A 26,767-nucleotide genomic window follows, 5' to 3' on the forward strand; every position below is an offset into this window, starting at 1 on the left:
AAATTTAATTATTTATTTATTTTTTTTTGGTGAGCTTTTCAGTTTTAATTTCTTTTTTTTTTCTTTTCCTTTTTTTTTTTTTTTTTTTGCAAAAGATTAAAGAATTGTTTTTTTGTGTGTGTAAAAAATACATTAGCTGCATTGTTTAAAAGGTGATGCTACTTTATTCGTTCATTTATTAATTTTTTACGTATTCATTTCATTGTATAAGAGAAGTATATTTTGTTTTTAGAAATCAGCTAAAAATGTTTAGAAGGTATCTTTGAACTAGTGTGCAGACAGAGCTAATTAAGAGAATATTGATCAGATGCTAAAAAGTCGAAAATGGTCTACGGTAAAGTAAGCTCGTTTAGTTTTAGGTGGAATTTCTTGTTATTAATCATATCGGGGATAGCGAATCAAAGAGTAAACTCTTTCTTTTTTTTTTTTGTAATGCACAGACTGAGCCGTGCGTTGCTGCTAGCATTTGTGAAGGTACATGAAACCCTTTACTTTCCATTGTCTCGTAAATACTTTTTTTCCCAAGAATATACTGGAGAAAATTGTCATTAAATTTATTAAGACATAAATATCTGCATGTCTTGAACAAGTCTGCTTTGCATGTCACGAATCCAAATAATTTGTTCAGTTCGTTATCAACATTAAAATCAACTTGGAGAGAAAGAGTGAATTTACGCGTTACAAAGAAACAATTTCTGTTTTAATCATAACTGTGAAATACGACTCACTAGTGAGAACTAGCATCTACCGGGATCAACTAACTCTTGCCCTACTTTTTCGATCTTGGCGAGGAGTTGGCGAAATTATTTCACATTCCATCTGTGGCAACCCGGTGTTATGGCTCCTGTCAATTTTGCGCGCGGTTTCCGCTCTTATACAAATTTGATTGTTTTCTTTCGCATGGTCAGTGTACACCGAGAATTAAAGGACTGCAGATCCTTAATTTTGTTGGAGATTTTTTTTTGTTTAGGTGGTTCCAAGTTGTTAACGATGTTACTTAGAGATATTTGGTGGAGTTTGCCAGTAGTGCTCTTTTTTTTAGTTCAATGCTATGGATTGACGCATGGTACGATGCATAAAATATGTTTATTTTGCTAAAATATATTTTTCTAAAATTAACTTTGAATGAAATTTTTAAAACATTTTAAAATGCATTTCACTGAAATTATTTATTACTTTTGATGGAAATTTTATTATTTCTGGCTGAAATTATATCTTTCAAGTATCAATGCAAAACTTCATTTCTAGTTCCATGTATTGCGTTTCAGAAAGTCTCCAAATTAATATACTTTTATTAATATAAACATACATAATTTGCGTGTCTGAAAATCGTTAACTTGTAAAATTATATATGTGTGTGTGTGTGTGTGTGTGTGCGTGTGGAGGTGGGGGGGGCGCTATTTTTACTCATGCATTGTTAAAATAATTTCCAGAAATAATATTTTTTAGAAAATCAATTCATTTTTAATGTCTTAGTGAGCTACGCAGCACCCGAAAAAATTTTTGAAAGTCGGCAGTCGATTAATGATTTTCATATCACTAAACTATTGCTCAAATATTTGAGTAATGATTTATTTTTTAAAAAAATCACAAATAGGTAAGCACATTAAAATAGATCACCGAAAAAACTATGAAATTCGCATTGCGATACAAAAACACTAAAACGAGAAATTCTTTTTCATAGTGTGCAATTTTCTTTAACTGTAAATATTTTGCGTGATTAGAACAGCTTGTATCATTTATTGTAGTACGAGGTACAACAGAAAATGAGGCTTGTTTTTAAAACTTTGAGGATCGTAAGCTTTGTAGAGAATATAGAAAAGTTTGTAGTGTTTTCAAAAAAAAAAAAAAAAGTTTTATTTATTTTATTTTTTTTAACAACAATATATATATTTTTTTGGCTCAATAAACATTTTGATGTCTCACAACATGAAAAAAAAATGTACTTCTATGTTCTTTGTTTTCGAAAATCTTTGAAATAAATTTTGAACTTGACACGTATGTTCCATAATGGACTTGAGGAAAACAACCGAAAGTTTTACTTCTATCTTTTTCTTTTATTTTATTTTACTTATTTATTTGTTTATTTTTTCATTTATTTATTTATTATTTTTTTTTTTTTTTTGTTCTTCTGTCTAACAGAATATTACTGAAATTTTTATTCGTTTGTTTGTTAAAGGTCATTGTAATTCTCATCAATTTCAATGCGGTAATGGTAGATGCATTCCAGTAACATGGCAGTGTGATGATGATGACGATTGTGGTGATCAAACAGATGAAGTAAATTGTGGTAAGAGGCTTTTGAAAATAGCTACAAAAACAGGTGAATTTCATTTCCATACATGTTTTGGATACCATTTTCATTTTCTGTTTAACTTTAAGTTTTATTAACATTATTTATATATTTTTGCCTCATAACGGATTAGTTTAAAATTTGTTTGAACATTTATATATACACAGCGTGTTACCATTTATCCTGCAAGACATGTATTTTCGCATCCTTTAGTCCTAGATGCTTACTTCCAATTGCAAAAATGGTCAAAATCTGATGCACAGTAAAGATATTGAAAGTTTTAAGGAAAGAAGATAATTAGCGGAAAAATATGAAATTTAACTTTTTATATGGGCCCTGGGTGACTTATATTTAGAGAAATATTTTATTATTTACATCTACTATTTACAGCGTGTACCCTTATGGTATTTTTGTTTCTTATCAATCTTAAATGATGGGAATTATAGTAACCTGGGAATTTTGTTTTTAGATGAAGTTTTGCTATTTAAGTTCATCTATATATGTGTTTTTCCTGAAAAAACGTGATTCCCCCCCCCCCCCCCCACCAAACCCATTTTCTAATGTAAAATTTATAATAATGTAAAAGCTTGAGTCAAGTTTTGAATGAACGTAAACGTTTTGTCACTAAGACGACGAAAATGAGTCTCTAAATTATATTAAAAACAACGAACTAGACTTATTCTCGTCACCATGGTGATCTGAAAAATCAAAGAGCATCAAAAACTGCCAAGTGAGGACAAAAAGCAATTCATCATTCCTCAATAAAAGGCATGAAATTCGATAGAATTTTACTTCGAACAAATAGAGAGCAAACATAAATTCCCGCGCAGAACAAAACTTCACAACTCCATCATTTTAAGAAACGGAATGTAACTACAAATAGGAAACAATTGTTCGAAAACCCAAATAAATCGATTTTTTGAAGGGAGGTAATTTCTAATTTGTTCATATTTCCGTTTTACCTTCCGCATTCGATTCGGAAGCCTTATTTATAACTAAAATACTTCTGAAGCCTTACTCAAGGAGGATTCTTTTTGAAGCCTTATTAGCGAAGAAAAGATGTGAGTTGTCAGTTCGGAAAAGTCAATATTTTTAATTGTAAATCCACACTTTGTAATTATAAGCGATATTTTATTAACTAAGGTAAATAATATTTATTTTACGTCACTTATAAATGTGTTATTGAGACATACTATACTGTTGATTTCATTTTGTAACTTCCTCGATATTTTTATGTTCTTCTGCTGTTTTTACTTTTTGTAAATTATTCGAAGGTATTACTCGGAAGATTTTATTTTTGATCAAACAAATCGTAAACCAACACTATTTTTATTCATTATAAGAATAAAGTCAATACAAAAAAAAAAAAGCTGCAGGCCCCAGGAAAAGCTTAATGCGGTAGCATAAGCATAGAATTCAGAAAAAAATTGATAATCCATAAAAACGTGAAGTAGTTTTTAACAAAGCATTTTTTTTTTCTTCACTATAGTCCCGTCACGTGAAATTAAATCAAAAGAACATAATTTTAATTAGCATGAAATGGAGTAGTTCTTCACCTTCAACTTTTACTATTCTCAGTTTAAGAGCTTGGATCCATCACCTTGCGGTGATGTGAGAAGTTGGTCAAAGAGGTAAAACATTTCAATTTTGCGCGGGCAAAGCAGATGTCTCATTTTACAGGTTTTCATGGGTGGGTCTTATACCATTTGCAACAGCCAAGGGCAGATCCAGAAAATGTTCAAGGAGCGAGCGATCTTTTACTCTCTCTTTTTGAAACTTCCATTTCTAAAATTTTCGAAGGAGTGTACTGAACCCCATCGCTTGTATCCTACAGTTGTGTTTTTTCCGAAAAATATCCAGGGGAGCCTTTGAACCTATCTCTAATGTCATTTAAAAGCGTCTAAAATTGAGGTTTTAGAACTTCAATTTCGAAAAAAGTCCGATAGAAAGTTCCTGTCCCTCTCCACAGAGTAAAAAGAGCGTTTTCAAGACTTCAATTCCGGAAGAATTGCGAAGATCATGTAAAATTGCCGTTTTTGAAACTTTAATATAAAAAATTTACGTCAAGAAAGTTCCCGTATCTCGCTCACGGAGGGGGGACCGCCCCCATAGCCCCTCCCTTGTATCTGTCCTTGTCAACAGCCATAGGCCGGAGACTGCATCGCCTCCTATAGTTTATTAAAATTGCAAAAAACATGAGACAGTAAGGGGCCATTCATTTATTACGTAAGGGTCCCGAGGGGGAGGGGGTTGAAAAAATGTTTACATACCCTTACTTTGGGGGGGGAGGGGTCAAATCCATTCTTACGTAATATTTTACGAGTCGATATTTTATATTAGAAATCGCGCGATCAAGTGATTTGGCAATGATCATATTTCATTTGCATCAGGAAGGTAAAAAACGTATTAGGATGAGCTGCTTTTTGCTTGTTTTTCAAAGAATGAATTAGTGTAAAACATAATAAAAGAATCGTACTATGTATGGAATGTTTTATTTTTAATTAGTATCGCATCATATACAAAGAAATGTAGGAAAAACATTCAGTCTAGAATCTAAGAAATATTTCTTTACATACAAAGTTTTAATTTAATAATAGTGAATTTAACAACGATTCCAGTGATGTAAGATTTGTTATATTTGAAAACCGAAATAGAATCTTACGTAAGAATGGGGGGGGGGAATCTTGCGTACCCTTACAAGGGGGGAGGGGGCCAAAAATTTCCAAAATCTTCCTTACGTAATTAATGCACTGTAAAAAAAAATCCGAAACGACACTGGGTATTTCCCTGTTACGTCTCGGGATTTTAGTGGTTTTCATCCACTTCCTGGAAAAATCAAGTATCATTGTCAAAAAGTTTCCTGAATTGCCATAACATGCACGAATACAGACTTATCACTGTTGTGAAAGATATTTTTAGTTGCCAGTTTAAAGATTAACTGAGTCTATTTATAAAGTGCATCGACTTCAGCACTCTTACGGTTCGTCCATGCTAATTATGCTCCCAAAGGGAGCAAATAAGTATGAACTACGTTGCTTTGTAAGAATTGCAGGTGAGAAAATTGTCTTTACTTGCAGTTCTGGCGTAGCTTTGGCCATGTTTGCAATAATACTCTTGGATCTTCCTTGATAAATCAGGAAGATGCCAAGCTAGTATATTATACCTTTCTAAGGTAACACTAATTTTCCAGAGACACGATTTGGGTTTTAACAGAAAGATTTCTGAATTTTTCAGGAGGCTTCCTTGATAATAACAGGAAGGTTACTGAATTGTAGCGGAAAACATTCCTGGATCTTGCAAGATATGTTGCTGGTAGAAACTGGGCATATCAGCTGCCCATTATTTTCCAGAAACGTTTCTGAATCGTTTTTACAGTGTGAATGACCTCTAAGAAGCAAAGGGATGTTCTGAGTAAAACACGTTTAAAATTCTGGTCCTAGGTAGGCTTTCACTGAATTTTTTTTCTAAATCATCCTGTGTAGTAGCACCTACCAGGTCTACTAGTACTACCATCTCTTACCCCAAAACGGAGGAGAGGTTCACCTACAATTTGTACTGGTTATTTCAAAATTTTTAACTTTGTCACAGACATCCCTTTGTTTCTTACTACTACATATAACCTAAATGCATTTTATTTTGAAGACACTAAGAATTTTTACTGAAAAAAATCAAAGTAATTTTTCTGTTAGACGACATAAATTAATACATATTTTAATAAGAGCTCTCACTCGTATCTCCTATTATTACTTTCTAAGGCAACACATTTGCTTCACTCGCAGCTCTAGAGCTTTAATACGTCACCCTGCGGTAATTTAAAAAATTAGTGAAAGAGGTAAAATATTTCAATTACACTGTAAAAACGATTCAGAAACGTTCCTGAAAAATAATAGGCAGCTGAAGTGCCCAATTTCAGCCAGTAACATATCTCGCAAAAGCCAGGAATATTTTCCGCTGAAATTCAGTAACCTTCTTGAAATTTTCCCGCTTAAAGCCAGTAGGGTCTCTAGAACTTCATAGTAATATCTCCATAAGCTGTATTACAATCAAAGCCAAAGTCAGCCAGAATTGCAAGGACCAAGCATATTACTTGATTGCTAATCTTGCAAGGCTACGTAGTCCAAAGACTCATTCGCTCCGTTTAGATTTGTCAGACAGGACAAGCTATAATTGATTTTGAGTCGATACACTTTATAAATACTCTCAGTTAATTTTTAAACTGGGAGCTTAAAATATTTTTTACAACAGAGAAAAGTCTGCATTTGTGCAACTTGTAGCAATTCAGGAAATTTTTTGACAATGATACTTGATATTTCCAGGAAGTTGATAAAAACCATTGAAATACTGAAGCATTACACGGAAATACTCAGTAACGTTTCGGAATTTTTTTACAGTGTAGGCTCGGCAAAACGGGAAGATTAGGTGGGTGGGTCTTTAGTTTATCTGTTTCAACAGACATTGGTCAGTGACTGCAGCGCCTCTATTAGTTCACTAAAATATGGTCGTTTCCAAAATTTTGAAACTTATTTTTTTCTGAAAGAGCATGCTTAAAAATATAGGATTTGATAATTTTTTAAATAATTTGACAAAGTTTGATATTTTTTAAGAGTTATTTTAATCAGTGCGCAGATTATTTTTTTTTCTTCTTCTGCGCATGACATCACAAGTGATGAAAAGCCATTCATGATGCCATTAGCGCAGAGCACAATATTTAGTTCACTTCTTTATTCACATGTACTGGCAACGATGTCGTTGATAGCAAGTGTAGAGCACAATAGTTAATTCGCTTCTTAATTATCAAAAGCTGGAAACGCGATAGACTGTAAGCGTAAGCATTCAGCGCGCTGAAGTTCATCACTTGTGACGGCATAAAGACCACGCCTTATTTGAAAAATTGGATAGTTTTAAAAATTAATTTTAAAATAAACGTTTTGAAAATAAAAGATTTTCCTCGCTCCATGTTTTTTTTTTTTTTTTTTTGCTCATTCTGTATCAACTTCAATGACTAAAAGTAGTACTTTTGACTGATGAAAACAACCCCGTTGAGAGTAATGAAATTCACTCTAAAATATGTTTTCATTAGGACGAGATGATTTTTATATATTTCTGCAGTTAGTTTTCATTCAATCTCCTTTTTCGAACGTATACTCTTTTGTGGCAACAAGTACATTTAAAGATGTATTTCATGAGCTACTTTTCAGTACTCATTGACATAGATAGCTCCATTTCGTGATGAAAGTTCGATATTTTTGTATCGAAAAAATAATTCTTCAAAACTTTCAAACGCTTGCGTGATTTTTTTTTTTTTTTTTGAAAATATGTGCCATACTTTTATATGAATCGTTGAGAGCAAAAATAGTGTCAATCAATTTCTTAGTACAATGTAATTATACTACTTAAATCCGTTTCAACCTCTTTCTACTTCACGCGAAAGTGGTGTAACTCTAGGTTCAACCATTAAGTGGTTGAACCTAGATTTACACCACTTTCGCATGAAGTAGAATGGAGTGAAAATTAATTTCTAACGATGTAAATACAAATTATAAAAAAAAATGATCTTACAACCACTTGCTCTCAACGTCTCACATATATATGTTGTAGTTGAAGCTTAAACAGAGGAACATCGGCTAAACTACCTGTGGTAGATATGAGGCACCCCAAGGCCACTATATAAGAGGAGCTGTCAACGGACAAATTTATTATTTGTACAAAAGTCTCGTTGCAGAAAACTGGTGTGCGTAAGCTTCAGATGCGTTCCCTGATTCATGTTAGATTATTTTATTCTGTAAATGAAGAAGATTTATTAAATACAAATTAAAAACAAATAAGGGATGAAAATGAGGTACATTGCAGTAAACATTTTCCGCATAGATTTTTGCTGTATTTGTGAACAAAGTTATCTTTCTAGATTTACCTTAAGTGACAATTTACTCAACATCAATTTATTTACGGCACAGCAACCAGAGAATACTAAAACGTATTAATAAATACTAAAAACAAGGTTGGATCCAAAGTTGTTTGGAGCCAAAATATCGGATAGGTCAGCCTGTTCTAAGGTACCCTGGAGTGTACGTTGTATGTAATGGTAACCAATGCTTCGTTTTCTGAAAAATAGTAATAATAACAAAAGATGCAAAGAGAGCAGCCAGTGTGGTAGCTGCGATGAGTCAACCCCCTAACCCCCACCCGAACTCTTGATTTTAATACTAACACCAAGCCTGATATGGTAATTTTTTCATAGATAAGGACTTATATCACCAAAAAACCCAAAAGGGAAATTCTGTCTACACTATTGATAGCAACTATCAGGTCCGTCATTTCAAATTTTTCCATGAAGGAGCAAAGGGTGTATGTATACTCAATGTTAATTTTCGAAAATCAACAAAAACTACACCCGCTTATATATATTATGTGTAGAAACGCTAATTTGTCAAAGCTGGGTTGGACCCCAGTAAACTCCTAAATGACGAGCCTGACAAAGAATAAAATATGAATAAAGGGTTTTAATGTTAGTATGCTCAATTGCAACAACTCTTCGGAAGGTTTGGATAATTTTGAGGAATGTGGTACATAGGAAGGTCCACGGATAACTGACATTTTCGAAGCAAAACCATAAGCATTTTGTCGCATTTCATGCAAGGTACCACATGATTAAAAAGCGTTTTTTCACTAGTTTATTGTTCTTTTTAGTCTGAATTGAATGGTGTAAAGGTGTAAATAAATTTCAAAATATTTTTTGGTTTATTTTTAAAAAATAGTTAAAAACATGGCAACTGACTGACATCAAAGACAGTATATTTTGCTTGGAATGTGACAAATATTTATGGATTTGCTTCGAAAATTTCAGTCAGTTACCTGTGGAATTAATTGCCCATATCGGTTAGCCATTTCTCAAGTTTAGACTTAGAACCCATTTTACTCAAAGATGCAAAAAGAAAAACCAAAAGCGCCAAAGCCCTTTTCTCAGTTGCAGTCAGAGAGCAGTTTTTAATAATAATATCTGCTTAAAGCATCAGATGCGGGGAAAATGCAATTCTGCCGCTTTTCCCCTCAAGAACCCAATCGAGCATCTCAATTATTCAATTTACAACACGTGCTCTGGCTGCCTTCCCAAAACACTCATCAGGCAATTTGCCAAGGAAACTCTTCAACGGCAAAGAAAATGAATTTCCTGACCGTGGCACTGTAACTGTAGCCCTGTCCTGCTAATGCATGAGCATTACGGTCATGACGATTACGGTTCGGACCAATAGCTCTCCGCTCTTAATTTCTTCTTGAATGAATGCTTGGCCGAAGGTGCCCTTTTCAAAAAACTGAAATTTATGACGTTTTAGGACACGTGTACATTTTTTTTCCATGGAAGCACATTCAAGCAGTAGCATTCTACAATCTTCTTTGAAGAGCCACTAATCCTGAAATCAATAATGCTAAGAGCCTAAGGGATAGTGCGTGTTTGAGTAGGGGGAGGGGGAAGAGGTGCCCACTCCCCCAAGTTCAATGGCGCGAATCACCCTCCCCCCCCCCCAAAAAAAAGAAAAATTTCTCAACCCTCTTTCCTTTTTTTATTTTTAGCTCTCTTTTTTAACTAATTATTATTTTTTTAATTTTAATTTATTTACTTATTTTTAATTATTATTTACTGTTATGACTATTTTATTAGAAAAGTTCTTTAATAGCATACACACACACATAAACTAAATAAATAAATGAAATAAAATATAAACAGAATAAAATAAAATAATTTAAATAAAATATAAATCAATAAAAATTTTAAATAAATAAATTTAAAGAAATTAAAAAAATCCACCCCAAAATTTTGATGGCGCAGCTTGCGCCATAATCCCTTCCTGTGGGCACCCCGGAGGAAGGGAGGGGGGAAAGGAATATGAGCTTTATAAAACAAAGCTAATTCAAAAACCTTCTCAATTTGTCTGTCATTGCAAACTTGAAAACATTTTGCTTAATGTTTTGCATCATCTTGTTCTGTATAGTGGCATAACGAAGAGGGAGGAAAAGGAGTTCGTACCGCTTCCATAAAAAACAAATAGTACTGCGTCAATCAAAAAAATTTCTTTTTAACAAAATGCAATTTCTATATGTGTCTATCTCTCTGCCTACATGTCAATCATTTATCTATCCTATTTGTATATATTTAACCATCAACGCATCGTTACCTATTTCTGTCTATCAATTTATATGAATTTACACCTATCCATTTATATCTCTCTAGCTCAGAGGTTCCCACACTTCAGACCTTCGCGGACCCCCTCCGGGGGGAAAAAAAAGACACAATTAAACCTATTTTTTCCTAATATATTTTTACGTTCTTTTTCCCTTCAAATTTATTTATTTATTGTTCTGTCTATTTTTCAGAGCTCTTGTCTAGTTTTCATTCTTACGTTGTTATTTTGAGTTATGGAAATAAAATTCTACTTGAAATTCAGTTAGGAATAAAAATGTTTTATTTGAAGTATAATATCCCAACTGTAAAAATGTGCGTCAGTGTTGGCATTTTACTTAATAATAGTTTTGTAACAATATGAACTTCGTCATGTACACAAAATTAGTGAATGTGTAGTGTGCTTTCTTCCGAGAGTTCCGAGGGGAGATGGGGGGGGGGGCTGCTGCGTGCTGCATGCACTTAAGCGAGAACATTTTTATTCCTCATAAATGTGCTTTCTTTTTTACTTAAAATATCAATGGTCTCGCGGACCTTCAGTGGTTTGCGGACCACAGTTAGGGAAACTCTGCTCAAGCTATTTACTATACCTATCTACTATCTATTTATTTCTATCTATCTATATCAATCTATCCATCTTCATGGGTATAAAAATTAATAAAATCGACCCCCCCCCCCCTTTTTCATCTAAAATTTCTCAATACGCTACTGATTCTATATACATATATGTTTGTTTATTTGTTATTTTTTTTTCGTTTTTATTCAGAGTTCAGATTATCTTTACACGTAATGAAGAAAAATGATGCACAAATCAATTTTTGGGCATAGGTTAAAATCAAACACTGTAAAACGCAATGAAACACGAGTAACTTTTTGGGTATCAGTTAAAATCTGGAGCAAAAAAACAATACGCACAAATAACTTTTGGGTTTATTTAATCTAGGAGGATTTCTTACGAAATAGTGGATAGAAAGGAGCTCGTTCGTATATAGATGTAAAATTAAATAGGCAATGTATAACATCATTCATGAAATCAGCAGAATTAAAATAATATGTGTATTAGAATAGAAGAAAAAGTTTTGTTCACTGTTTTGCCAACACTACGGGACCCCTCCACTCCCTTAGCCCCGACTGATCGTGGTAAGCCCTCTTCCAATTTTGTTTATATATATATATATTACTTTTACAAAATCCCCACCTCTTCCGGGACCCTCTTTAGTCCGAGCCCTACTGCTGTGGTACCCATAGTTCTTTCCATATGCGGGCCATTATCAGCACTTAAATCAGGGACGCCCCGATGGGAGGTCACTGTGACCTTCCAAAAATTTCCTTATTTGGCAAATTTTGTTTGACGATTCTGCAAAATTTCCTCTATTCGGCAAAATTTGTAGTTCTATTAGGCAAAATTATCCTCATTCGGCAAAATTTAGAGTTTCATTCAGCAACATTTAGAGTTTCATTCGGCAAAATTTAGAGTTTCATTCGGCAAAATTTAGAGTTTCATTCGGAAAGTTGAGAATTTTTGCCCTCTCAAAAATTTAAGTTTGGTTCCTTTTACATTTTTTACATTTGATTGCACAACTTGCCTAGGCTCAGGTTTCATTCGTGATGGAACTCAGAGTATTTTATCTGATAAAATTTTCGTATTTTCGGCGGAGAAGCTAAGAATAAATATTTGTTACCAAACGCAAACGTCAAGAGTGAAAAAAAGGCTTCCCCAGAACCTTCTTATCAAATTGTTCCTGAAGTTTAGATTGCATTAAAAGCAACACTTATTACTGTTTTTTATTGGAAATTCTTTAGACGTGCTATATCTCATGTCTTGAACCTCACGCGTTATCTTAAGCTAATGTCCGGAATTATAAGCGCTTTAAGTGGATGAAAATTTTTATAAGCTGCACGTGTATTGATTGTTTAATAGGGGTTGGCAACAGCTGAAAAATACCATCTCAATTGATTTTTAATTCCTTTTACAAAAAAAGGAAGTATTGTATTCGCGAAAAAAATTTCACTCAAAAATCGGCCTTAATTTCCATTTTGTTCACCCCCAAGTGAATGTTAATTTTTTTTTTCAACCCGACCACACGTGAATATGTGCCTAGGAACGTACAGACAACCAAAATATCCGTTTTGACGATCCCCGAGTTAATTACAACGAGTTCTCTCGTGACGTCTGTATGTACGTATGTATGTGCGTATGTGTGTATGTATGTCGGATAACTCAAGAACGGAATGTCCTAGAAAGTTGAAATTTGGTACGTAGACTCCTAGTGGGGTCTAGTTGTGCACCTTCCTTTTTGGTTGCATTCGTATGCTCCAAAGGGGGTCTTTTGCCCCTTTTTTGGGGGAAATCATTGTTAATTTCGATGTAAACTCAAGTGGTGTTATAATTTGGCGGACACTTGGGGATATATCGCCAGTCTTTTGGTTGCCAAGTTTTATCGCCAACTTGGCGACAAATTTGACGATTCCTTTTTTTAAAATCTGGCTTCAATTTGGCCACTGTTGGTGACATTCAGAGAGTAAATTATTGAATCATATTAAAACTGCCAATAATAAGAAAATGACACTAAATTGGAGTAAAAGGAAGTCATGTGATGCACACATCAGCTCGTTTTGCAAGAATGTTGTTACACTTGCTGAAATGGCGGAACCCTGTTGTTTTATAATTTTTAGCATTATTCTTCAACTTGACATCATTTATGTTTCTCAAAACTATTTTTGATACATAGCTGATTTTGGATGCTGATAAAATATTTTTGAACTTGAATGTCAAACCCAACTTCTGAGCATTTTTTAGGACATTAACCTGGTTCTTAAGTTTCCGAGAACACTTTTAGGCTCAGAACTTTATTTGTAGTTTATTTTTACATCTTTTAACTTTGAACATAAATTAGATGTTTAGTAATCAAATCGATTGGGCGAATGAAAGAATTTAATTAATGAAAAAAAAATAATTCTTATTCTTCCCAAATAAAACTGCCGCATAACAGTCTCATTCTTTTTATTCATATTATTCTCAAACTCTCAAAAGTGAACATACAGCAGAACTTACTTTTAATTCGCATCTCAAATAAGGTTGTAAACATTGCCGAATCAACTTTTAATTCAAATCATTCTCAAATATGGTTGCAAACTTTGGCGAATTAACTTTTAATTCACATTATTCTCAAATGAGGTTGCAAACATTGCCAACTTTAATTCACATTATTCTCAAATGAGGTTGCAAACATCGCCAACTTTTAATTCACATTATTCTTAAATGAGGTTGCAAACATTACCGAATGAACTTTTAACTCGCATTGTTCTCAAATGAGGTTCCAAACATTGCCAAATAAACTTTTAATTCACATTATTCTCCAAATGATGTTGCAAGCTTAGTCGAATTAACTTTTAATTCACATTAGTCTCAAATGAGGTTGTGAACATTGTCGATTAAACTTTTCATTCGTTTTCAGTTTTTAAATAAGGTCACAAACATATCCGAACTTACTTTTAATTCTTATTATCCTCAACTAAGGTTGCGTACCTATCCGAGGAGCAGTGCTTAATTTTGTTGGTATAATTTTCAATAAGAATACATCATTATATGACATGAAAAACTGGTAACCTGATTTTAAAGAAAAAAAAACAGTATAAAAAAGACAAATCGACCACGACCTTGTAGTACCTTGACACCATGAGATAACCTTAGCTTAAGTGCGGCCATTTCTAGATGCTCGAACTCTGCACTTCTATTTTTTTCACTCTTTTTTCCGTAAGTTAACAAACTAGATGCAAAGATCGACGCTACTGAAATCTTCACACATTTTGCTTCTATCAGTGACGTAAATGCCAGTTTTATCGTAAAAATGATTGGAAATTAATTTCGTAATGATGTCTACTTGTTGAAAAGTTGATCAACCGATTGCATTATTATTCTATCGCTTTAGGGTTTTTTCCTAAAATACTTGATTTTGAATTATGGCCACATGTCTGAATATCTGATGGCTACATCTTAAAATTTGGACTAAATAGCTGATTGGTGAATAACTTTTCTCATGGTGTTTCGACTGTTGGTCATCATATTTAGAGATAATGTTACTGCTTTTTAAAAGCAGAAGACCAAAGAGTTTTTATTATTATTATTATTTTTTTATTTTTTTTTTAAATGTCAAAGTTACCAAGCCTATTATTTCATTCGGAACTTAGGACAAACGGATTGTTGAAAGGCTACTTTATACACAATATGATGTAAATGTAATTCTAAAAATATGCCTTAGTAAAATTGCTGAAATAGAAATGCTTTATTAATTGAAACTTTTTTTAAATAATTAATTGTATTTTTATTACAACGTCTCAAAATATAACGATTCATTAGGCCAGCTTCACACGTACAGCTCTTAAATTTCATTCCAAAAACTTGAATTGCAATGTAATAGATACTTTGATATCCAAATTCAGCTAATCTAAAAGTATATTAATTGTGTAGATGCTTCATATTCAATTCTTATTTTAAATAAGAATTATTGCCGTAAGCTTTTATAGCCGTGTGGCTGTTTTACTTTTATTCAGAACGAAATGATAATAACACATCCATGAAAATTGGATGCATGAAAAGTGAGACATCATTCTAAAAAAGATAAATGGTTCTTTATATATATATATATATATATATATATATATATATATATATATATATATATATATATATATATATATATATATATATATATATATATATATATATATATATATATATATATATATATATATATATATATATATATATATATATATATATATAATTTCGAAGATTTTTGTGTAATTTGATCTAGCTTTAGAGATCGAAACATTGTTTTTAACACCTAGAGGTTCCATTAGAAGTTCATTAACTATGCAGAATGATCAGAGTTCTATATTTAACTAGTAATTGAAGCAGGTTTATGTTTTAAAAATATTATATTGTTACTGAAATGATGGCTTTTCAGTACTCGATGTAAGGAAGAAAGGAATGGCTTCCGCTTCTTATTGAGGTGGCCCGAGCCCCCTCAATAGTTTGTTTTTACGGGCAGAGCCCCCTCAATAATTTAAGAACATTATTTGTCATATTATGGTTTCTAAAATCACAAAATTATGTTGGTATTTTTTACTTTCCTTGTTTGAAGATAGTTACATTGTAAAATACCTTCAGTAATGAATTAAAACAAATAACTATTGCGGTAGTAAGCAGGTTCATTGAAAACGTGTGGTGTGAATAATGATAATGTTATGGTGCTGAGAGCACTCATAGAATTTGTCCCAGTGCGCGAAACTTCGGGTGAAGTCTGTTGCCGGCGGCGCTCTCATCTAAATGTTGCTGATCTGGAAAAAATATATCAGGGTTTGATTTGTATGTTAAATGGAAGGAGTAATAGTTTTCTTCAATTATTAGAGTTAATAAAATAATCTGTATTAACTTTTTTAACTCTATTAAAGCATTAATTTTGACTGAGACATTATTTTTATTTAATGAACTCTGAGCCTTATTCAAAGCAAGCTTAAATTAGTTATTTCACTTATAGTAATCAAAGTGCGACAGCAATCTTTTATGCTTTATTCTTTTAATGATAGTTTAGATTTATTTAAATATCATTTCAATCTTTTCAGAGCTACATATTCACTGCTCTGCAATCGACTAAAAGCATAATTATTACTGAAAATTAAATTAGCTCTTTACGAAAATACCAAGCATGATTTTTTTTTTTTTTTTTTTTTCAAAGCCAAAAAATGTATTAGCTTGTCGAGTTTCTCAGAGTGTTGATTTACCGAGATTCGAGATTTTGGGGTTCTAATGTTGATCATATGATTCTAAAATGCTTAAAAAACTTTAAAACTCACTATTTTTTATTTCAAATTTAGAAAATTTCCCCTGGCAAGGCTCCCGTTATGGCAAAAAAATAGTTGTTATAAATCGGTGTCACTGGGAGTGCCTTTCTATGCAAGTCTAGTACACTACTTTGTATAGTGACGTAGTCTAGCTATGGCACTGCACGGCTCCCCACAAAATGGAACTGTAAAATTATTCCTCACTTAAGGCAAGAGACATGATCTAATTGAAGCAGAAAATTTGTGTACCAATTTTTAGATTGTTTTACTTTGAAAACGCCATGTCACACATTGTTTGTATAAATTATACACACCAGAAAATATGTAAGTTGGCATTTTCAAAGCACAAAAATCTGAATTTTTTTTCGAGAGGGGGGGGGTCCGTGCTTTAACATACTCCCTAGACCCCGGTGACATCCGCCCCCCCCCCCAAGTAATTTTTCCAAGTCGGCGCCCCTGATCTGAGTAATCAATGTTAGAAAATGTATGCAGCTAAAGGTTGTTACGAAGCAATTTTAAATAAAATAGTGAAACTACAGATTGATTTTTGTTTATTTTTACTTGTAAAACGTTTTAAAAATATAATAATATTTTTTGCAATAAAAAGCGAAACAATTTGTTTACGAAGCGTTTTTCATTTGACAAGAATCCAGCTAATAGGGGAAACCTGAAATATCGTTTAGATATCTACCATTTTGCATTTTTTGCAGTATTCTCTTCTGTTTTCTCACCTATCTTCGATTGTTTTTTCTATGATTTATGTTCAGTTTAAGCTTTTGTCTCAAAATGCATGCAATAATATAAAAAATTGCCATTTTTGTATTATATAATTTATGACGAATCCTTTTAAATCAACTTGGGTATTGATAAAACTCTTCATTTAGAATATTTATTCTCTTACCATCTATTTCTATCGTTTAAAGGAGGCCAAATAAAACATTTAAATATTGAGAATGATCGCTCCATGCGATTCAGTGTGAGCAATTTTACATTCTCACCGTTGTTGAGGCAGGCAGTGAGAAGCAAAGGGATGTAAGTGAGAGTTTTGCTTTGAGTAAAGTGTGTGCAAGTTCAAACCTTAGGTAGGTTTTCATCGAAAAGTTTTCTAAATCATGCTTTATAGCAGCACCCAGTCTACTACTACCAATGCCCTTTATCATGACTCATGGGCGTAGCCATGATTCCCGCTAGAGAGGGTCACGCATAGGCTCAACAAGATAGAGGTTTTTAGTTGCCCCCCCCCCTCCCCCCAGTATGAACCTCGGAAAATTCCTTGAGATTCTGATCCTCCTGTGCCCCTAAAGAAAAATAAAAATGCTATATTTGGTCAGATGAGGGCAGGAAAAGCAGCAATGTGGCTCTCTCCTGATTTTTTTTTTAAATTGAAGTTTTAAAATTGCAATTTTAAATTATCTTTGGTAACATTTAGAAAGAGCGTGGGAGTCAAAGGTTCTCTTCAGGGAGGGACAGTTGCCTGCCCCCTCCGGCTACGTCTATGCCCCTTGTGTTTACAATTAACATTGCTTAGTTGGTTGAATGAATTTAGTTCTTCACAGTTGTATTTCCCATTTAATTCATGGCTGAAAAGTATGAGACTCCTTGGTTTAGATATTTCATTTCAGCGAAACATTTTCATTGCCTCTCAAAATCATAAACATGTCTTACATAACTTGCAACATTGTTACATAAGTTGATTGCACTGCTAGACGACCATTCAGCTGATAAAAACCATTCTCAACAGTACAATATTTACCAACATCAACTTCCGCCTTTTGTACTGCGTTTTCGGGACAGCTCTGTCAACGGTTACCAATGCGTTCCCATGCTATTAATAGTAAATCTTTGACCTTTCTTTACTTTCAGTTTTCACTGCGTTATCCTCTACCACGTATTCCCTCAACCTACATGTAAGACATTCACCAATACAACTTTATGTTCAATCAAGGCTCTTTGTCAGCAGTATCTCTGCCTGATGAAACATTTATTATTCTTTCATGGACTGCAACCATCGGCTGGACTTTTGACTGTCAGCAACGTTCTAGCGTTCTAGGTCACTCGGTGACTTGGGAAGTTTCATTGATGCGTTTTGTTTGTGTACATTTTCATTTAACTACGCAGTATCCTTGATGGCTACAAAGATGCGATCTGGAAATGCGTAATGAGAAGAAAGCCAATACGTTGATGATAGAGATAATGTGTAGTAAACTCGGTGAAAAGGTTCCAAGAACATGTTTGTAAACAATTTTTGCTTTGTAATCGGAAACGTCATTTACGGTAGAAAAAAATTGCCTATTCGTCGGATTGCAAGTGTGGTGTTTACTGATTAATAAGGTAATCTGTCCTAATTTACCAGACCAGTGGTGCCCAACCTTTTCTTACCCGTTACGCGTCAAGAATAGTTGGTATCATTACTACTTGCTTATTTTATCAATACAAAGCTTCATATGTTTTTCAGAAATTAAAATTCCAACTATTTGACCTCAAATTTGCAAAAATCATTTGTAATACCAAATAAATACTTGGTTGTTCTGAAAGTTTTCAGAATATATTTTTCGAATCGTAACATAGAACATAACAATGGGCCACATGGATCGACTTCACGAGCCACATCTAATCCGCGGGTCGTATTTTGGACACCATCGAAGTAGGCTTACTCTCGTAACGAAGATGACTTTTCCAAGAGTCCCTACGTCTGAGTCAGATAGCTTTTGACAAACAGAAGGATCTGAAGTGCCCTTTTTGGAAAAAAGAAAAGTGCTATACAATGGATAGCAAGCGTAATAATCAATGTAAACTACGCTAGACCTACGCTCATAATCGCAACAAGAGTTTCTATCTGTGGGATGATAACCAGTGGCGGGTTTGCCATCTCACAAACTGTTGCAATTGCTAGGGGACCGCACGACGATAGGAGTTCCATAGGAGATTCGAAAATGCACATGATAAATGCATTGTATAGTTCTGTGATGCTTAAATGGGCCCCAAAGTGTATTGCGATGGGCGATCAAAACTGTCAATGAGCCAATGATAACAGTTTCACCTTACTAGGATTAGTAATGTGTCTTAAATACGGGTTTTAGAGGTGACTCTTGTGGCTTCCACTTGAGGAAAGCTAGTGGGTATAAGGGCAGTGGCACTCGGGCAGCATTATGTAAGTTTATTCTTATGTACAGTCATAGAAAAAAAAAACGAAACACTTTTAATTATTCGGCCATTATGCATGCTAGAAAGGAAAGAAAGGTGTCATCCGACTTGGTTTAAAGTCCTCTTTAAAACTACGTAGGTAAAATTTTGATAAGGGACCATATACAAAGCAAAATGAGCATCAACTCTTGATTTTCAAATGGGAACCCCTAACTTTTGCTACATTATCATGTTTAGATCGCAAAATACAGTCAGGATACGAAATTTCACTGCATTCTGTGCAGTAGAACAGGAGTTATTAACGAAAAACGTTTTAGGGACCGTCACCACATTGAAAACGCTTCTTTCAAGGTCACGGCTTATCAAGTAACGGAATGAAAACAAAGAAAAGATCGAGATTATCCAGCTCAATTCATGATTTTTTAAGTTCTCTTTTTTTTCCCGTAATTCGATACTTTTTAGCCGATTATGTTGCAGCAAAAAACGATTTACGGTCGGTTTTTTTTTTTTTTTTGTAAAAAAAAAGGTAAAAATATTTACTGATTTTGTCTATCTGGATTAACCTAAGAAAGACGGATGGGTTTTGGCTGGTCCATCATATAGGTCGTTGTTAGTAAATCGAATAATGAGAAATTAAAAGTTATGGAACATTTTGCCTTTTCTTATATGAACCTATTGGATTGCTTGTATAATCATTCAGCAAATTAACCTCATAGAAATGTAAATATCCAACCTAATACCTAGAAACATAATGTGAATATGTTTGATAAATGCATTGCACCTATGTTACAGGTTTATTTTGGAATGAATAGAAAGTCTTTTGGTGTAAAATGGAATTGCGCGTTTTTAATTTCGCAGAACATCGGCAGAAGTTTAGGTCATCGCACAAAAAAATATAAAAAATGTACTGCACTACGTGGGAAGGCGCAGCATTAAATAGATTGGAGACTCGAGCGAAGCAAGGTCCATTTATTCCGTGAAAATTTGCTCTAAATACATAAAATGAACGAAGTATCAATCTAAAAAACAAAACAGAAACAGGAGAATATAAATACCCGTTAATGAGCAAACCGTTCATACTCGAACTTTATTTGGGAAAAATTTGGTTATTTGAATTAACCCAGTGAAGAAACACAGAGACTGTTGATTGTTCTAGAGGCTTTTTTGTAATCAAAAAAAGAGAATTTGTTTCAAAGCCTAATTTTTGCGAAAGATCATAATGCGTGGTATTATTAATAAGGCAAAACACAATCGGCGGTTTTAGTTAAACATGTAAGGGCTCTTAAAAGCAATTTGGGAAAGTAATTTCCCAATGCTGTTTCTAGCAACAAGATTCGAGATGGTCCAACCCGTAATTTAAAAAGACAAAAGTTATTTTAGCTTAAACCAAGGTGAACCGAAATCTGACTTCTTGTCATTTCTCCGATTTTGTAACATTACAAAAAAACCTTAGCATTATTTGATTTTGTTTCGCGTACTATATACCCACAATCTAACATTTTATATAGTATCAGACATTCGGCTGGCGCACCTATTGTAATACAACACGCAGCATACCCGACAGTCGGGTTGATCCATCCCGAAGCTACAATTTCGTCCTCGCTGGAGACGTCGCAGACTGGAATCGAAACAAATCTGGCGGGTTGCAGAAGTCACCTCATTGAAACTGAGAGTGTGAATAAACTGGTAGGTAAAGTAAATTTATCTGCTGTATATTTACGGCATCTCACTGGTGAGATAAATTTTCTTTATCCACCAGTTTTTAGGCACACTCAGCTTCAATGACGTGACACCTGCTTCGTTGTTCGGTTAAATCTAGTTCAGGGCTGTTGGGCTCAGTATTAGGACCCACAGCAGCCAGCGAATGGGATAACCAAACCTCAGTTGTGTCAGTGAAGATGCCTGTGCCACATTCAGCTCGCGAAGTTGGTCCATGTGGCGGCCCGTTGTGTGTTCAGAGAATAAGAGCAGAACGTAGAATTAGTTCCAGTGTCATAAAGTTGGAGCCGAATATTCATATACTGGATTCTGAAAAACATGTATTTATAATAAAATAGGCACCCATTGGTTGATAACAATAAACTTTTTCATTTTGTTTCTTTGACGATATTTTTCCATGTTGTTCAAAAGAGAAGAAAATAATTAAAATTTTATCTTTGTCTTGCGAGAATGATTTAATGTGAAATGCATGGCAATGACCGAGAATGTAAATAGAAAAATAGTATTTAAATAATAATTAAGAATAGACTAAAAATCAACTTAATCTAACACGCAAATTAATGTTTTGTTAAATCTTTGACGAAGTCAAAAAAAAAAAAAAAAAAAGTTCACAATTAGCCACAACTATTACTTTTGTGCAGAATACAGCTCAAAGCACGCGGCCCGCTAATGCGACTGAGATTTCCTCTCCCACGTCTTAACACATTGAAAACACTATACAGAAAAGAAAAAAAATAATAATTCCTAAAACCAGTAAACTTATCTAAGAGCAAATATTACTTTTTGACCCATCTGGATACTGTTAAAAGCGATTTAGACAATATTTTTCCTTTTAGTATATTATCACCGGGAAGAACCATTAAATCTACACTGTCTATTGCAACATGGCTAGCAAGACAATGAGGTTTTGTTGTATGTTTCTGTGAAAAAGTTGTGCATTTTAATTTTTTTGAGCAATCACGATTGCTTATTGCTTTTATTTGACTGTTTTGATGTGCTATCATTTTATTTCCCCACCAGCACCCTCCGCAGCACCATCGTCGGCCGGCCGCCTCACGATGCTGCTCCTCTGGCGAAAACCGTCTCCAGGTTACGTCAAGATCCTACACACACACACACACACGCATACATACACACACATACACATACACGCACATACACTCACTCATGCCTGCACAGACACAAACACACATGCCTACATAAAGACACACATACGAACGCCTACACACACGCGCGTACACGCACATAGGAACGCCTACACACACACGCGCGTACACACACACACACGAACGCCTACGCGCACACGCGCGTACACACACAGCACTGCATATACAACACGCACACACACAGCACTGCATACACAACACGCACACACATGCATACATACACACACGCACCCACACACATGCGCCTACACAAACACACACACATGCGCACACAAAGGCTATGGCTAAACGCAGAAGGGAAAAAAAACAGAAGTATTTTAAGTGTAGCTTTTAATTTAAAAAGTTCTATAAAATATTCTTTTATTAGACAATGAAGTAGTGTTTCGCTTTATTTACACATTGACGTCTGAACGATATCCACAAAAAACTGACTGTTGCAATATTGTGTTGTTCTTCTGCAGAGACAGCGAATAAATTTATGCATTTAAAAATTTCATAGACATAACTCTAATATAGAAAATTCACGTTAAAATTTGTTTGCTTATTTTATCGAACAATTTTTTTCTCTTTTTTTACGAAGAAACTAACTTTCATAAGTTCTGTTTTAAAAAAGTATACGGTCCCCTAAAGTAGGAAAAAATGAATTTTTAAGCATAGCGCAAAAACTACTGAATATTTTGAGCTCAAATTTTGGATTCCAACATAAAAGCTCTTCTAAATTGTTTTTCTGTTAAAATTTAATATGGTTTCAGATCATATTTTTTTCAAAAAATATTAAAATAATTCATAAAAAAACTAAGATTACATTTTAGGTGTTGTAAATTATGTTTTTATTATTGGGTCGATTCATATTTTGATATAAAAAAACAATCTTTGCCGTGCCTAATCTAGTTTTTGTGTTATGAGTAAAAATATCAAAATACGTTTTAACATTATGAGAGGGAATTTTCAAAACTCGATTCTGAAGTAACGGCTGGATCGAATTAAACAAAACTTTGTATACAAAGTTAAAAAAGTATTTTGATCACAAATATGTGATAAAAAAAGGGGGTTCTCATTGAAAAATTTGAAGTTGATGCTCGTTTTAATATGAAGACGACCCCTTAACAACAATTCTTTACCTCAATTATGTAGAACTTTTTATTCCTGAAACAATGACACCTTACACGTGTCTCTAGTGTCAATAGTCTTTGAATACGTTCGAGTGTTTCGTTTTTTTTTTCTATGACTGTACACTATATTAGCAAGATTAACTGAACTGGTTGGAGTCTGCTGCATGATCTGGCTCAAAAAACATGGTGTAGGTTAAAAAAAGTGGAAGTCCTAGGTTGACCAACTGTCGCTGCGCCTCAGCCAATACCTACAGCTGGTTTCCAAGACTCCCTAAATCTGATGGCTTTGGCAAATGGAAGGTGATATGATCGTACATAGTAGGGGAAGCTGCTGTACCCACGGACAAAATTTACTTTTCAATTTTTGCTGTTCTCTGGGAATGGATAATCGATTGGAAATTGTTTTGGCAGAATCTACAACTTATCTTCTAATTTGGCAATTTTTGTCAGGCGAAAATCTCAAAGCTTTCAACTTCAAAAAAAAAAAAACCTTAAAAACCACCTTTTTTTGTCCATGGGTACAACACCCCGTTCACCCCGCGGACAGGTACCTTTGTACCCATGGACATACAAAAAAAAAATACATAAATAGGTCTGAGGCACTCAATTATACTCAATACATTTTCATAAGCCATTTTATATTGAAATACTTCAAACATCCATTGAAAATAACATTAAATAAAATATCTAACAAAAATTAAACTATAAAAATTAATCGAAGGTTTTTTCCTTTTTTTTTTTTACATTTTCCTTCATTTTTAACATCAGTGAAATCTTTAAAAAGTTATTACTCCTAAGAGAGTTAATGATGTTATGAGTAATTAATATGTTTTTAAACAAAAAAAATAATAATAACTAGATTCATAATATTATGGCTCTCTATATACCTACATAATAACCTCAATTTATATGCAAATTGAAACCTTTAACCAAAATTAACCCATTACAAAAATACTCAGATCAAATTAAACCAACAAAAATATATTATCTAAGTCGACTTCAAATGAAAACAGAATTGATTGACGGTCTGTAGATCCTACAACAGGTGAGGGTTACTTCAACACTATATCTTCAAGCTCAACTTCAAATTCATCCTCTTTGTTGAAAGAAAATTTCGGACGTTGATGACAAGGCACCATTTTGAGGTACTTTACGTTGTAAGAAGACTCACGTGTGTCCCAAGGTCTCAAGGAGACTAAAAATTGCCATCCGTGGGTACATATGGTTATGTGTCCTTGGGTACAAAGGTACGCCATTTGGGTTTTGCAAGCCAGTCACATCGACAAGACCACAGTTTTAAAACATTAAAAATCAGAAACAAAACCTTCAAAATATAGGGTATCATGATACCTACAACAAAAATGAATAATACAATCCACGACGGATGAAAATAAAAAGAGAAATTGCTCATGTTTTTTTTTTTTTTACTTAGATCCTACTAAAACCGAAAAACTGTGATAGAATCTTAAATGATCGTTCAGTGGCGTAGCTAGACCCGACTTTCGGGGGGGGTTACTTCTTTTATATATATATATATATATATATATATATATATATATATATATATATATATATATGTGTGTGTGTGTGTAATCGCTTGGAATTTTTTCCCTTCTCTTCTCTCTTCTTTTTCTCTTTTTTTTTGAGACTAACTTTTCGGGGGGGGGGTTTTGTCCCCAAACCCCCCCCCTTAGCTACGCCCCTGTGATCGTTTGATGGCGTTGAAAATTCCTGGGGTACTGGAGAGGGCTGTGATACACGCGTTGAACCCCAATTAGGATCTCTCTCGACGATATCCAGAATATCCCTACCAACGTCCGTAGGTACAACCGTCCGTGGGTACAGCAGCTTCCCCTACGCCCTGCTCAGTTATTGAATCAAAACTTTTCACTAAAACATAAATTTCCAAATTATGGTGGACTATACGTGCACCAAAGCATTCTCTAACTCAATTTTTATTCCATAAGTACTCTGTTTGATTCGTGTTTACTTTATCAAAAATCTTAGTGGTTTTCTATACTTTCCTCCAAAAACCCTCTATATTTCAGTGCGAAGACCTTAGATTCTGTATAGCGCGAAGGAATTAGTAAATTTTTTTCCATGTCTGAATACCAAGCCCAGGTCTTACTGGCTCGGAGACTACGTCCTTGCGACCGTATACTTTTTTCCCTCTTTTAAAATAACTCCTCAATATCATCATGCGGTGGTCAGCTCATGACATATGATAAGAGGCAAGCGGCCCTCCCAAACGAAGTTTGTTTCGTCCCCCCCCCTCCTTCTTCTTTCTTTTTGATGCAGAGGACGTTAGGTGGTCTCTTGGAAGTGCCAGACAAAGTGAGTTTCGAGGTTGTTGTTTTTTTTTTTGCTAATAAAGATCTTGGAGGTTACTGCCTTTCCGAAAGTTCCAGCTGGAAGTTTGTTTCGTGCATTTTCGGAGCAGTGGACTTTGGAGGCAACTGTCTTCGTGGAAGTGGCTGTGGCAGATGAAGATTGTTTCGTGCTTTTCTTGGCGCTGAGAACCTTAGTGGTAATTGTCTTCAGGAAGAACAAAAGAAGAAATTTGTTTTGCAGAATATCGATGAAGCGGACTTAGGAGATAACTGCCTTATTGAAAGTGACGGACGAAGTTTGTTTCGTGTTTTTCTCGGTGCTGAAGACCTTGGTGATAACTGTCTTTCAGGAAGCACTATGGAAGAAGTGGATTTTTGATGCAGAGGACTTTGGAGGCAGCTGCCTTATTAGTGAAAGTGGCAGACGAAGTTTGTTTCCTGTTATTCTCGGTACTGAGGATCTTGGTGGTAACTACCTTCTTGGAAATGTCAGACAAAGCTTTTTTGGTTGAGAGAACCTTGAAGGTAGCTGCCTTCCTGAAAGTCTGCTAAGGGAGGAAACCCCATATTTTATGTATTGAATTGAAGAAAGCCATAGAAATGTCTATCAATCAACACGATGTGGCTTCGACAACGTGTCACACTATCTAGAAGTTCCCAGAATTTTAAAACAGCGACCGCAACGGCAGCTATAGAAACCGGAATCTACCACTTAGTAGCTAAATGCTTAATCGCTGGTTCATTAGTAGAGATTCTATAGATTGAACGTACTGAGAAGCGTTCTGAACGTACTGAGAAGCGTTCTCTAGTAGAAGTTTTTGTATTTGTTCTTGCTAGGTGGTAAGCAGCGTTGCTCAGACTCATCATTTAATGTCAGAAGGGGTAGATTAATTTTGATAACTTTAATAACTCAATGACTTGCGTCATCATTTCAGCTCTAGATTTGTTTATTAACACCCAATATAAGGAGGTCTCAATGG

At 34.2% G+C, this 26,767-nt stretch overlaps 1 protein-coding gene across 1 annotated transcript in view; it reads left to right on the top strand.

Moving 5' to 3' along the window:
- Positions 1–324: 324 nt before the first annotated feature.
- LOC129228369 (low-density lipoprotein receptor-related protein 8-like) overlaps positions 325–26,767 on the top strand; it is a 109,778-nt gene continuing 83,335 nt past the window's right edge. Inside the window, exons 1-2 of the mRNA XM_054863047.1 lie at positions 325–339; positions 2,143–2,290. Of these exons, the coding sequence (XP_054719022.1) occupies positions 325–339; positions 2,143–2,290 (163 nt within the window). The remainder of the gene's footprint in view (positions 340–2,142; positions 2,291–26,767) is intronic.

This window comes from Uloborus diversus, chromosome 8, assembly GCF_026930045.1.
Source record: "Uloborus diversus isolate 005 chromosome 8, Udiv.v.3.1, whole genome shotgun sequence".
NCBI lineage: Eukaryota > Metazoa > Arthropoda > Arachnida > Araneae > Uloboridae > Uloborus > Uloborus diversus.